Here is a 14908-nt window from a genome sequence, read left to right on the forward strand (position 1 = left end):
TAGTGCATCTAAAGTGCCTAGTATCTGGTCTACTACCAAATGCCCATGATTGTTAGCTGCTTGTATTTAAACTGACGTTGGTCATAAACCATCTTGACTAGTATCTACCGTTTCACCTATGTCTAATGCCTTAGTTAAATAAACATTAAGCTTTTTGAAGGCCAGGAGTATGATTTAGAACAGTAGCCCTCAAGCTGAAGGGCATAAACAAGTAACTGGGAGGAAGGGCTCTAGCAGAGCTGGCCACACCCCGGACTTCCTGAAGCTAGAGGGAGGTGGTGCATCTGTGTGTGTGTGTGTGTGTGATCATTGGCATTTCTAACAAGCACTCAAGAGGTACAGATGTCCCACTTAGAGAACCACTGTTTTGGACAATCCTGTATCATCCCCAAAAGTATCATAGAGGGAAACTTTCAATATATTCAGGGTAAATTATGCAAAAGGTAACAACCGCAATGTCAGTGGGGAAATCTCTCCCAGCCCTTCATTGTGAGAAAAGTTTTATCACAAAAGGGGCTGAGCCCAAAGGAATAAGCAGAGAAATCTGGTTGAAAGAAAAGGTGCTCATGGCACAACTGAACTCGGAGTATCATCTGTTGGTTTTCAGGAGTATGTGCAAAATTCAGACAAGAAGCCAAACAGTAGCTCAGCCAGCTCATGGCTGCCTGAGTTTTCATCTCAGTCTATAACAGTGCCAGAAGGGCTGCTGGGATCCATCTGTTGCTCTCTTTCTGATAACAGATCTGGGGTCTCTCTGGAAGGAAATAGCTTGACAGGAAGAAGAAAGATTAGAAAGAAAATGTCTAGGTTTCTGAAGCTGAACTTGAAAATGGTATAGGTTTTAACTCCTTATGGCATTTCTCAATATGCCTCTGCTATTCCTTCTGCTTTCTTTGTTCCTTACCTCAAGGAATATAGCTTGTGAATGTCAAAGTTATCTTGGACACATACTGTTTCTACACAAATAAAGTCCATAGAATTTGAAGGAAGGCTTGAGATTATCCAGCCCTACTAATGTTATGGATAAAGAAACATAAGCCTGGTGTTAATCCTAAAATATGGAACTGGTGAGGATGCAGAGCCAGGCTGGGTTCCAGATCCCTTGGCTCACAGTGAGCACACGATGTGTGCAGTCCTTTACACTCCTAAATGGAGTAGGAAAAAGATATCTTTCCTCCAGTGCATTTTTAAGAGAAAACATCATCTTAATTCATATTTCACCATTTTCTCTTTTGCCCCTGGAAGGAGGTGGGCTTTATAAGGGCTACTGAAGAGAAAGGAAAACTCTAAACATTTCCAGCAGGGCTCAAAATCTCGAAGGCAGCGATACTGTCCTGTTACCTGTCATATGCCTGCTGGCTACCCAGAAACACAGTAAGAACAGAGTCTCAAAAAATACAAGAATGAATGAATAATAATGGAATCATGGATTTGATGATTGTTTGCTAACTTTTCAGCTAATTATGGGATAAATGTTTTGCACTAAGATTTTGAGCCTGCTGTGGGGTCCTCTTATCTCTACCAGAAAGGTAGGTACTCATATAAAACCAGAAAGTGGCTTCTCTATAAGACAGTGTGTCAGCCAGAAAGGTACAGGCTTTGGAGGCAGAAATCTTTGAGGCCCAGCGTGTTCTCTCTAGTTACTTAAGTCTGGGGAAGTCATAGAGACATTCTGAGTCCCTTCTCCTCCATCCCACTTCCCTTCTCTCCTCCACTAGCGTTAAGGATTTAATGAGATGCTGTATGCCAACTGCCTTGCACATAGTAGGTGCTGAATAAATGTTAGTGCCACTGTATCCTTTCCAACTGCCTGTTTCAGTTCATACAGGTGTTGAAGTAGGAGGGATTGGGAGAGTCCAGAGAGAAAGTACCAACTCTGTACGCAGGGCCTTTCATGGCTGAAAATGTACACGTTATTGTTTTCATTATAGTTCTCTACCAGCTACTGTTACTGAGGATATGCTTTGCAATAACTACAAAAGCAAACTTCCTATCCCCTGGGCATTTATCATATCCAATGATCTTCACTATTTCTCTGATTTCTAAATAAAATGGTTGTCAGGAAAAATAATAAATCTAGCACTTTGCTTACCCATTTGGTCTTGGTTTTCTGGTTCCAGGCTCAAGGAACTCTGTCTCCTCCTCCATTTCCCTTCCAGGGATCCTGTTTATCTGAGACTGTTGTGGTGAAAGCATTTCCCATTCATTGTCATGGGTGACAGCTTGCAACAGAACTGTGTCTGGGCCAGCTCTACCTCGGTTCTTCATCTTCCGTGACTGGCTGCTCAGACCAGAGACTTCCTCTAGAGCTAAAGATTCTAGAGGCTTCATTTCTTCAATGTGAGATCCTTCGATCATGTATGGATCAGAGAACGGCTCCACAGTCTTGTCAGCCCAATCAGTTCCTGAGCCCCTGGCTTCTGGTGATGGATGGCTAACCTTGCCACAGCCCAAAACCATCCAACTCTGGTCTTTCGCAGAACTTCCAAGAGACACCCTCTTGTCATCTTTGGGTGACAGTCTCTCTATAGAATGATCTTTGTTTCCATTTAAGGGGGCAGGCTCACATGTATCTGGGAAGCTTTCTACCTGAGTTCCTATCAGTCCTGTTTCTTCAGAACCTATGTGTGATTCCTCTAATTGAGATGTACTTTCTCTTGCTTCACAGGCCTCTGGCTTCAGGGGTGAATTTTGTTCATGGCCTACAAGTATGTAATCCATGTGTATTGCATGATGATCTTCATTCTTCCCTGTCCATCTTTCTTCTTTATATTCCGATTTTATCTCTTCAGGCTCTTTGTCAGGGATTATATTTTCTTCTTCCAACTCTAATATTCCCTTGTTGGCACCTAAAAGTGGAAAGTGAAAGTGAGGAGAGGAGAGGAAGGTTTAATTAACACATTGTGTGATTTGTGATCTTTACAAATGATTATCTAAAAAGGTAATTTAAGAAATACCTCTATTTTGTAGAACTGTTTAATTTTCTCATGCATGATCAGAGATAGGAATTATTTTATATGCACTAGATTTTACTGAAATTATAAAAACTTGGTTATTGCACATTGCAGATTTAGTTTCTCTTTACCTACATTGGTAGGAAGAGTATTTGTACAATCACACTGGTTTAACTGAAGCAGCAGTTTTTTGGGGGTGAGGGAACGGGCGGTTTCTTACCATTTGGTGGTCCCATGTCTCCACCTGCTGGTGAGTCAGAATTATCTGATCCTACTTCCCAGTCAATGTTTGGTGGAGATGACTCAAAGTTGGAGCTTGCATCTCCTACTGGAAAAGAAACTGACTCTGGGTCTTCATGAATATGCATCACAAATGGGTGGTGCCCAGGCTGTCCACTTTTGGTCTCAGTGTGGTTTCCCTCACTTTGATCTGGAAGAGCAGAAAGCAACATCTCTGCTGCTTCAATTCCCAGAGATAAATCTTCTGGAGACCCAGCTTCTTCTGTTATCTCGGCACTATGCTGGGTTTCTGTTAGATAGGACAAGTCAAAGGGAGGGGTGTAGGGTGCCACTGACTGCCTCTGACCATTTTCCTCCAAGGGAAAGTTAGCACCATAGAGAAAATGTTCAGGCTCTTTCATTAAATCTTCATCGATGTTCTGGCCCATTGCATCATATTCAAAATCACCCCATGAGGCTTCGGATGAACAGATATCTTGTTTCCCAGCATCTCCATCAACTGGTGTTTCAGGATGGCCTTCTGACAGTGTCAGTTTACTCATGTCATCTATTGTCCCTGTGGAAGTGTTAAGACCGGAGGCATCACTGAAACTGTGGTCAAAGGCAGCTTCACCTACATCCAAACAAGTCCCCGAGGTGAGCAAAGTATCAGTAACTGTAGCAGGAGTCTCAGGACCAAAGAGTGACTCACAGTTAGACAAAGCCCCTATACCTGTCTGACTTTCAGGAGAAAAGTTCTCTGGTACCCAGGAGTGGTTGCCTTCCATAGTTGGCTCCTGGTGAGTAACAAAAATCCGAGTTCCCACATTTTCAATCCTTTGGATTGTCCTGTCAATGAGTTCCAAAACCGGTGCTGTATCTGTGCTAGGTCCTTCTCCTGATGCTTCTAAACCTGTACTGTTGTCATCATTCATTTCAGAATGCTCAGGAGAACCTGTAGAAGAGGCAGGCTGAGATGAGCCATTTATGTTTGCTTGATTGCTAACCAGAGGCAGTGGAATTATGTTTTCAGCAAAGAGTTCCAAATTGCATGGGACAGATTCCTGCCCAGGCTGCAGACTCAGATCTTCATTTATCTTTGACTCAGTGAGATAGAATTCACTGAGTTCCACTTCAGGTCCAATACAAGCACTGACATACTGCTCAGTCTCTTGCTTTGCTTCAGAATCATGACATATATCAGGGCTACTGGAAGCCTGAGAATTGTTGTCTTGGTCACAGTGAGTGAGTATGTCAGGATTCTCGCCATCTGCTTTCAGACTGAAGGGCTGCTTGACATCCACCCACAAGTCAGGGGAGGCTGAGGGCAGCTGCCCACCCTCTTGGAAGCTGTCATGTAAAATATCTGGAGTAAAGGTACCACGGGGGCCCTCATTAGGATTGGAGCCTTTCCATTCAGAGACTGACTTCTTTATCAACTGGCTGGGAGAATGGACAGCAGGGAGATTTTGTGTGGCAGTGCTTGAATGTGTCATCTCACTAAGGTCTGATTTTTCTTGTTCCCACCAATTTGCTTCCTGACAATCAATAGTTGAGGTGTTAGCTGTAACATGTCCATTTTTATCCGAGTGACTAATTTCTGGGTCTGGCTGATCCCAGACAGATAGCATGGTACCCTGACATTGCTCTTGAGTGAGTGTCTCAGAAGGAAGTTCATGACCAGCAGAAGATATAAAAGTTTGCTCTCTGCAATCATTTTCTTTAATTTGGTCCGATACTACAAGCTGGCTAAACTGGTCAGCATCCGAGTCTGGCTGCCTTGGTTGGATATTCCAAAGTTGCTCATGGGAGTTGTCCCCATTACTACCCAGGAAGGGTGGCTGAAGTTCGTCACTGAAAGGATTAGCACAGTGTGTTTGCATGGACTCAGTATCATCCTGGGTGGGTACTCTCCATGGACTCATACTTGGATATACTGAAGAATTCCTCACTAATGCAACACTTGAGTTAGACAGTACTCCCTGAAATGTACTCTCAGTGGGTCTCCCTTCCCACGAGGGGGCTTTCCACCACTCACTGCTCTCAGCTGAGAAGCCACGCATTTCTAATTTAGAATGAGCTTCATTCTTTGGTTCAGTTTTGGGAGACATTTGCCATATTTCATCTCTTGTCTTCCTTGCTTCTGGAGAAGGTTGTGACTCCTTCTCCTCTGCTGTGATCTGAATTTCAGTCTCTGTGAGTGGTGGGAAATGCCAGTGATTGGAGCTGCTTTGACTATCATATGATGTGGGTGACTTATTTTCACTCTCTGCTAGTTCTGAACTACCTGTATAATCAGAAAACTCCTCAGCGTTGGGTTCTGCTGTGGTCAAGAACTTAGATTCATTGAATGCATCCCAAGCTCTGGATTCACTCTGAGTAACTTGACAAGGGACCAAATGAGTGCCTTCCTCTACTGACTCTTCATTACCCACTGAATTATCATGAGAACCTGAATTTGTTGAAATGACCTTGGCATCCTCTGGCTGCACAGTTTCAAGAACAACACGTTTATGGTTCTCCTCATGGCTAACCACTAGATTTCTGTCCTGATATGTACCTGAATAGTCAAAATATTTGCCTGTTTCAGGGCTTGATAAAGAGGATAAAGAATCACTATCGATGGAATCATTCCAAATCTCTAAAAATTTAGGAACTTTTTGATCAAAGCTCTTTTCAAACTCATCCATCCTGTTTTTCTCTAAATTCTTCATTTCAGTAAGTACTTCTACTTGGCCATCAGTGCTTATTACTTCCGATGGTTGGTGATTCTGTTCACTCCGTTCATCTTGGTTCTCTTTCTGATGCTCAGTACCGGGTCCATGGGCCGAGGAGGACAATGCAGTTGAAGAATCATTTAGGTCCGGACTCGATGCACTGGAGTGTGTATACTCATCACTGGAAAGGCTGTCTTTGTCATAACTTCCAGATGAACTGGCTCCTGGGAGGCTATTTGCAGCACTCTTCACTTCAAGAGTCTTAGTTATCTCAGAAATTGTATAATTGGCCTGCACATCACTGTCTACAGAGCCATCCCCAACAACAAGGCTTTGGGGAGATTCATGAAGTGGCCCTTCATTTACTCTTTCTTGCTCCAGAATGTTATATTCTTCCACTTTCTCAAGATCCATTGCAGATGAAGATAAATTTTTTGTTAAATTCACCTTACCTGAAATCTCAGTCATTTCCCCAGAATTTCTGTGATCCATGAGGGGCTCTTTGTAGGTCTCCTTTGCCTGCAGGTTATTTGTGGACATCTCTGTTTGTGAATCACAGGCGTCTAGGTTATAAGTGTCCTTATACTCTAAAGCCTTCTTTGGCTCCTCTGTTTGAGGACTCCAAGTGGCTGGAAGAGAGCTGATTTCGCCTGATTCGGCATAGATTTCTTGATATTCAGATGCAACTGGGGAAGACAGATCCTGGCCACTAGCGCCTTCTCCAGAATTCCCTGAGGCACTATCATCCCCAGAGCCCATCACCTCCTCTGTATCAAGGCACCTTCTGCTTGAGGCTCCTGGGGCTTCATGTTCACTTTCACTATTTCTATAACTACGACCTATCCATAGATCTGAGCATGCAACATGTCCTGGGTTCTCAAGCTTGGGGACCAAGGATGCTGTATCACCTGGCAAGGTTCCTGTCCCCATGTCCTGGTCATCAGGACGAGGTGTGTGTGCTGCTGACTCGCTGATTCCAGAGGCTTCTAGCCCTTCTGTGATGTGACTGTACATAGCATTTGCTGAATGGCTGGGACTTTCAGAAGGCAAATTGCTTTCTTCTGAATCTGTCATATATGATGGGCCTGGTAACCTGAATGATGACACATCTTTATCTCTCATCACAGAATTCCAAATACTGTTTGCAATTAGCTGCCCATTTTTCCTATTCAGTGTGTGATATTCTTTGGGAGCGGTATCCTTGGCATGCTCAGTGGAGGCAGGGAGCTCCCAATCTATCTGGTTTTCTTCCTGATACTCCGTGCCCCATGGTTCCAGCTGTTTCACTGAAAATCGGGTTTCTGGTTCAGTACTCTCATCCATATATCCTTCCGCTTGACCATCACTGGTGATTGCCACCCCCCCACTGCAGTCATCCCAGTCCAAGTCATTATCCATATCTGAGATCGTGGCAGTGGACTGCGTGTCCTCAAGAATCACTCCATTCCATAAGTCAAGGCTGTCAGGAGCTGCCTGCCTGGAGTTGGTGCTGCTGTGCAGAAGTGTGAGCTGCCGATTTGTCTCATTGTACAATTGCATCATACTGGGGTCATCATAGCTGGACTGGCTGCTTTCCCCCACCTCATCCTCCATGGAGATGTTCTGCTCATCTGCATGCTCAGCATGGAGTAAGTCTTTATCTGTGTCATGAGCAGCATTTATTTCAGAATTGTCATCTGTGTGAGATGAAGCCCACATGGCTAGGTTCCCAGGGCCTGAACCGATTCGATTTCTAGGAAGCTGCTGCAGTGATTGCAGAGGAACTTCAGCTTCTTCTACAGTTGAGTCAGTGTCTTTGGACTCACACACTTCCTCTTTGGCAAGTGGCTTGTTTTCTGTTTCTTTTTCCTCTCCAGCAAATGTTGGTGATGTGTAAGAGTCAGAAGTGGAGTAGTTGGTGTCTAAGGGAGAAGGCACTGAATCTTCTCCTACATTTGATGCACTGTAATCTGAACATTTGTATGCTAAGAAGGAATCTTCCCAAGGGGCTAGCACATCTGATCCTCCTTTCTTAACAGTCTCCTCAAAAAGGTTCCAGGAATCTACCTTTTCATATACCTTCCCCCTAATTTTAGGATCCACAAAACCATTTTGATCTTTCCTTAGTGGCTGGGAATTATTCCATGTATGATCCAGGCTGGGACTGGGATTTCCAGATACAAAGATATTATCCCTAGAGTCATTGTTCTTCTTGGCCCAGATTTTTGGAGCTGCCTCATTATTTGCCTCAGTGGCTGAATTGTCCAGCAGGCCTTCTGAAGGAAAAGAATACCCATTTTTTGCCATCACCCACTCATTTGGGTTCCTCAAAGCAGGTGTCTCGCCACTTGTCGGGTGAAGATTCCAGGTATTTTTTAGAGCTTCAGCATCATCTTCTTTATGAAATGCACTCCAGGCTGCAAATGACATGGCAGCCACTGGTTGCCCATCACCTGTAGGGTTTCCCCAGGGCTCAGGCATCGCTGTTGGAGAATGACCAGACTGCCACAAAGCAGTAAAGTCTTCTATCAGGTGGTTTGTTCCCTGAGGAGAAGCATTTGGTAAATGTGACTTCTCAGTGGGCAGGTTTTGAAACTGCAAGCTTTCTTCCTTTTTGCCTTGAATGTCATTGCTACCAAGTTCTGGCTGACCAAATTCAGACTCCCAGGGATCTGACTTTGGGAAGTCAAGACTGTTTGGTTGAAAGACAGAATCTGAAGCTCTCCTGTCAGTAGGGCTGGGCTTATGATCTTTCCATGATTCAGGACTCTGAAAGACAGATTCTTGTTCACTGGAACTCCATGCATCTGCAACATTTTTAGAGTCAATTTCCAAACCACCCCGCCAGCTGCTGCACCGTGTCTGGGTCTGAGGTGGCCCAAGGTGACCTGTGTCCATTGCTTTAGGGATTGTGTTTTCTGGATAGAGCAAGGCTGGCTCTTCAGTGGATGGTGAACTTTCCACAAAACTGTTCATAGGTGTGGGTGGGATTTGCTTTCCAATATTGTTCAGCCTTTCTGGTGAAGGCGATTCATCTTCCACAAAACCTTCCAGGTTCAAATTTCTTTCAGAGTTTTCTCCCAGACTTTCTTGTCTCTGGACAAACTCCTCATCAAATTCCACCAGGCTGTCTTTGCCAGCCTCTGACAAAAGGGAACTGGATGAATAGCTGGACAGGTTGGCCCCTGTCTCATCAAGTCCTTTTGGCCCGGGGGGAAGCTGTCCCTCGGATGAATCACTGTTGGGGAAGTCGTCTGCGGGGGAACAATCGGCAGAATGGGAAGATGGCTGGGACTGCCCAGAAACCATGGGAGCCGAGTCAAAGTTGAAGAGGTCAAAGTGTTCATTGCCTTCCCCAGACCGTGCATGCTCTTCTGCCACGACCCCTTCAGGGATGGGACTATAGGAGTCAAAGCCTGGAAGGAGACTGTGGTGAGGCCCAGCACCTTCTCCCACTGGACTGTCATCACTGAGGAAGACAGAGCTCTCCTTGGATGACCGGCTGCTCCGAATGGTGGCTAGCCCGCTATCTGGACTAACAAGGTCTATGTTGACATCCACTAGCGCCTGGTTAGAATCACTGAGGTCTGGAGGGTTCTCTATGAAATTCGCAGCGCTGGGCTGTGGCTCTACATCAGAGCCATACAATTCCGTAATCCCGGAAGAGCCTTGGGAAAGGGGAGCACTGCCTGCCACAGCTTCCGTGGAGGACGTCCGGCTGTTGGAGGCCATCTCTGGACATCTTCTGTTGATGACTTCCTTGACAAGAAGAACCACGTGATCACAAGTCACAGCGGGGTCCTCCTGCCGGTACACCAGGATCTCAGCACAGCCGCATTCCAAGGGCTCCAGTTCTAGGCAAGGGTTCTGACACTCTTCCAGCTCACAGCAAATCTGTTGGGAGGAACAACAGTTTGTGCATGCACTCAGGCTCTCTCTCTCTCTCTCTCTCTCTCTCTCTCTCTCTCTCTCTGTTCTGGGAATTAAATCCAAAGCCTTTGCACTGCGCTATATCCCCAGCCCTTTTGACTGAGATAAGGTCTCACTAAGTTCCTAAGTTAACCAGCAGCCTGGACTCCAACCTGCAATCTTCCCACCTCTGCCTCCCAAAGTGCTAGGATTACAAATGTGCAACACAGGCAATCTTTGTGCTTGGCAGTTTGCCTTGTTAAATCTTTCTTAACGTGAAATTAATTTGTATTCATCTGTTTAAAAGAAGACCTCAAACAACTGAGATTTGTATAAGACATGAAACGTCCCACTTAATCTGCTACCAAAATTTTTTCCAATCCTATCAAACTATCTTTTCAGTTAACTCAAAATTCAGCTTCTAGATTTCACTGACTCCTAAAACTTACGAGTAGAAAAATTTAAAACCATGTAAACTCCTTTCTTAGGTGTAAGAGAACACCATCTTCCAACAGAAGTGAAACTTAGGTTTCAAAAACAGATATAATGCTAGTTACTGACAGGAACTTGGGGCAGAGTGTTGGAATAAGGTGGGAAAAGCAGGACTTGCAAGGCAAAGAAGAAAGTAGGAAAGTAAAAAAGCTACCAGGGCTGTTTCCCCAATAGCACACAGGGGCCTTCTGTCCCTTCTTCTCCAAGGAAAAAGACATGAAGTCCTGAACAAATACAGCCACCCAGGAGGCAGAGGACATCATGACAGTCAGTATAAAGCCAGAATTGGGCTGCAACCCTTTAATGTTTAGCAAATATCCGGAGTGTTTTATCACATCAGGCTTTTGAAATGGCCCTGCAGGATTACTGGAGGTATAATGATAGCAACCGTCACAGAAATCACACAAATAATTAATAATAACAGTAATAAACATTTATTGAGTGTTTTCCTAAGTGTAAGAGTTTCATGACTTTTATCTCCTTGAATCCTCACAGTAATTATACAAGGTAGGGACTACTGTTATTCCCATTTTATTGATGAGGAAATGAAGACATAGAAAGGTTAAGTAATTTGTTCAACAACACACTGCTAACAGGTGACAGGACTGAGTTTTAAACTCAGGCAGTCGAGCCGCAGAGGCAGATTTTTAATCAGCTGTGTAAGCACAGGACAAAGGGACTCCCTTGGCCCACAGCCTGGCCCTGTGTGCATTACTTGAGATTCTGAGACTGTCTTAGGAGCACTGTGAGGGTGGGGAGAGCTGGCGAGGGAGAGAGGAAGAGAGAAGTTGGCTCAAGGCCTTTTAGCCCTTTCGTCTGCTCTTCTACTTGTGTCTTTTTTAAGTGAACATATTTTCAAATTGGTTTGAAAAAGGGGTTTGCTGCTGATTTAAAAAATACTATATTAGAGGCTTAGGTAGCCAAAATCTTGTCCTTGGGAAGCCAGTGACAGATAAGATTACATCTTGAAAGCAAGTGCAGAAGAAAGCACTGAAAAGCCACAGGCTAGTCATGTGGTGCACATGTGCATGCCTGTCAAAGAGGGGAACAAAATGCACGTGTGGCAGGGCCAGGGCATGTTCTTAGCTGGGGAACATGAGAAAGTACAGAGAGAAACCCAGAGGATGTAGAGCGATGTCTAATAGTGCTGAGATGGAGAAAGGGAGGGTCTGGAAAGGAAACAAATGGATCTGACAAAAGAGGAGGATGAATGTGTTCTGTGCCCACTGTGGTCCATATGATACTGGATCAAGCACATGCCCATATTAGCTACTACAGTTTGGCATATGGAATGGATGCTTTTGCCATGTTGGATTCAAACTTGGGGCTTCTCACATGATAGTCAAGCCCTCTACCACTGAGCTACATCCCTAGCCCAGCTTCCAGTGGCCTATTTGTATTAATTTTGTATAATTCATTTTTTAATTTCCTAGGCCTTAGGTTAAAAGACTCAGTCATCAACACAAGGCTTCAACTGATGACTCAGTGAGAATCTTAACACCTAGAGAGGAACTTGTATCAAAGCATCGGGTCACCACTTACTAAACCCTGGGCACCAATGGGTACTGAGACAGAAACTACACCTTGTTTTGACCAGAAAGCAGTCCCAGAAGAAACAGCCCTAGAGGAGGATTTGGTTTCATTTGGGTGAGAAAGCTCTGGTTTTCTAGGGAGTCAGTCTAGAAAAGAAATCATTAGGGGCTGTGCTATGGATTGGATAGCGATTGAGCATGCACTCCAGAGGCTCCTGTGCCGGAAGCTGGATCCTCAGTGTGGTGATGCTGGCAGGCTGGAACTTTAGGAAGTGGGTAGTGGGAGGTGAGTAAGTTTCAGGAACATCACTGCTATGGCTTGTGTCTAGATGCTGCCCCAAAGCCTCATGTGATCACAGGTGGGGCTTTTTCAGAGGTGGCTGAATCTACAGTGTGTGATGTTGGGATTAAAGGTGCATGATTCCTAAATCAGTCCATTGATTAATCTGGCACTGCCCTAAATCCAGTAGCCTAGATAGGGTACAAAAGGGGCAGAAAAAAGTTGGTAAGATTCCTCATTGCTTTGCTACCTCCTGCTTGCCTTGAACTGAAACCTCCACAGTGAGCTAAATAAACCTTTCCTCCTCTAACTTGTGGCTGTTGGGTATTTTGTGTCAGCAATGAGAGCAAAGTAACTAACACAATCACCCTCAGAAGGGATTAATGAAGATCTTATGGAACTGGATCAGTTTTCACAAGAATGGGTGCTGTAAAGCAAGCTCAGCTGTCTCAGCTCATTCTCCTGCTGTCTCATCATGTGACCTCTTCTGTACTTCCACCATTGTGATGCCATCTGCTATGACCCTTATCAGAGCCAAGCAGATGCCAGTGCCACGCTCTTGGATCTAGATCTGTCAGCTAAATAAATCTCTTTTCTTTATAAAGTATCCAGCCTCAGGTGTTTTATTAGACCTTTTGTTACAGACACATGAAATGAACTAATGCAGGCCCTTTAAAAAGACTCAATATGCAGTATAACCTCAATATTTCCTAAAACTCAACTTTAAGTGCACTTGTCTCTTGGGACAATTTCTTTTTTTTTTTTGTATTAAATTCTTTTATTGGTACATTGTAGGTATACAACACAGTTACATTTCTCGTTGGGAACTCTACCTTTATATAATGCATCTTGGTTCTTATTTTTTCCCCATTCCTAGCCCTCCCTTCATGCCCTCCACCCTTCCCTATTTACAAAGACTTTATTTCCATTTTTTCCATTTCTTACAAGCCACAAATCTATTCCTATCTCCCACTAAGTATTCTAAAAGGCAGCAGATTGGGAGGCACTGAAGTGAGTTGGGGCTGGAGGAAGGGCTCACCTGATTGCACAACTCCAGGTTCTGAGAGTATACAGCAATCTGCCGTCTAGGCTGCTGATCCTCTGACAGGTAGCTGGAGAATAGGACAAGGACATCAAAGCCGAACTTCTCTGTGAATGCTTTCAAATCACCGGCAATATTGCTGTGAAACACACAGTTCTGAAACAACAACAGGAGATGTGATATTAATGTCAAATTGCTTAGTTACAGGAAGCTGTGCCACAGATCAGTTCAGTCCTATGATGTGTCAGGACATATATTTATTATAAGAGACAAGAGAAAGGAGCACTTTGTTTTAAGAGAGTTGAAAACGTTCACACTATGGCTTATGATACACTTTGTTTTTTCAGACTAAGAAAAGATAATTTTTGCCCATCATTACTAATAGCTGAGATTAGAAACAAATGTCTTAACATTTTAAAAATATTTATTCAAACATAGTTTGCAAAGCATATTTATTGCTCTTACCATTTATGAGGCCTATATAAAGATGTTGGCCATGATCACAATCATCAGCAAAATAGACAAAGTTATTGTTCTTTCCTGCAATTTTGTTTTCTAATGATTATTAGTTCCAAAGAGAAATATTGAAAGATGAGCTTAGCTGAATTTACTGAGTAGTTATCATTCCAGGGAAGAAGCTCAGGAGAAGTTTTTAAGAGTTGTGATGTCAGATCTTCTGGCTATATGTGGCAGCTATGAAGAAATGAACACTTGCAGGAAGCACCTAGACCTATGGCTCATATCACTTACAGAAAATGTACTGCCTCTACATTCTATTAACTGCGGTGAAAACCACTTTATCCACATAACTGTCTTCCCTGGAGACGCACAGTGATGCGTACATGCTAGCCTCTATCACAGCACCTGGCATACACCAATTGCCCAAGAAATGTTTGCGAAATGACTCAAAACACATATGTGCAAAATCCACCTGTGTGGCACAATCCTGTATCAGAGCTCGTATAAGTATACGGTTGGCTTACTATAGCCATAGTTCAACATGTCTGTGGGTCCAAATGGCAGTTTATTTCAAGTATTCAGAGAAAAACTGCATCTGTACTCAACATGTACAGACTTGTGCTCATCATCATTCCCTAAACAATATGATATAACAACTATTTACATAACATGCACTTTGTATTAGCTATTACAAGTCATCTAGAGATGTTGCAAATATGGGAGGATATTCATAGATTTTATGTAAATATATGCCATTTCATACAAGAAACTTTGGTGTTCAGGGGCATCCTGGAACCAGTCTCCCACAGATGTTAAGTAATAACTGTGTGTGCGTTCGCATGTGCATATGTGTGTATGCTGTGTGTATGTGTGTATATATAATAAGCATATATAATCAATCACCAATCTATTGTGCTACTCAATTCAAAACATCATGATATCCGGCCAAAGGATTTCTATAGATTTTTTTCTGATTACTATAGTCATCATAATTATGCCTGCTGCTGAAAAAAATATTAAAACAATACAGAAATATATCCAATAGAACATGAAAATCCTATGCATTCCTCCTCAGATAAACACTGTGAGGCACTAACCAGTGCAGTGCACACAATTGAAGACATTTTCCTTGACCACATTAATGTTTGTTGTACACAGTAACTTTTTAAGCTTGTGGATATGACATCTGTGACTTAGACCAGCTTCTTCCAATAGCTCTGGTATTTGTACAAGATACCCTTGGTAAATGTGTGGGCCCTGCTGCTCACAAGGTTCTCTGTTCTGAGGAGTCTTTGTTGTCTATTCCATGGCAGCTAGTCCATAAC

At 43.6% G+C, this 14908-nt stretch overlaps 1 protein-coding gene across 13 annotated transcripts in view; it reads right to left on the reverse strand.

The window, feature by feature from the left end:
* Prune2 (prune homolog 2 with BCH domain) overlaps positions 1–14908 on the reverse strand; it is a 307927-nt gene that overhangs the window by 81627 nt on the left and 211392 nt on the right. For all 13 annotated transcript variants that reach the window (XM_087184135.1, XM_087184132.1, XM_087184127.1 and 10 more), the window contains 3 exons: positions 13122–13280; positions 3175–9763; positions 2093–2849 (listed from right to left, as the gene is read on the reverse strand). In XM_087184135.1, the coding sequence (XP_087040261.1) occupies positions 2093–2849; positions 3175–9763; positions 13122–13280 (7505 nt within the window). The remainder of the gene's footprint in view (positions 1–2092; positions 2850–3174; positions 9764–13121; positions 13281–14908) is intronic.

Source organism: Heterocephalus glaber, unplaced genomic scaffold, assembly GCF_053883595.1.
Source record: "Heterocephalus glaber isolate CG9 unplaced genomic scaffold, H.glaber_assembly_v1.0 deba00001481, whole genome shotgun sequence".
In the NCBI taxonomy this organism is placed as follows: domain Eukaryota; kingdom Metazoa; phylum Chordata; class Mammalia; order Rodentia; family Bathyergidae; genus Heterocephalus; species Heterocephalus glaber.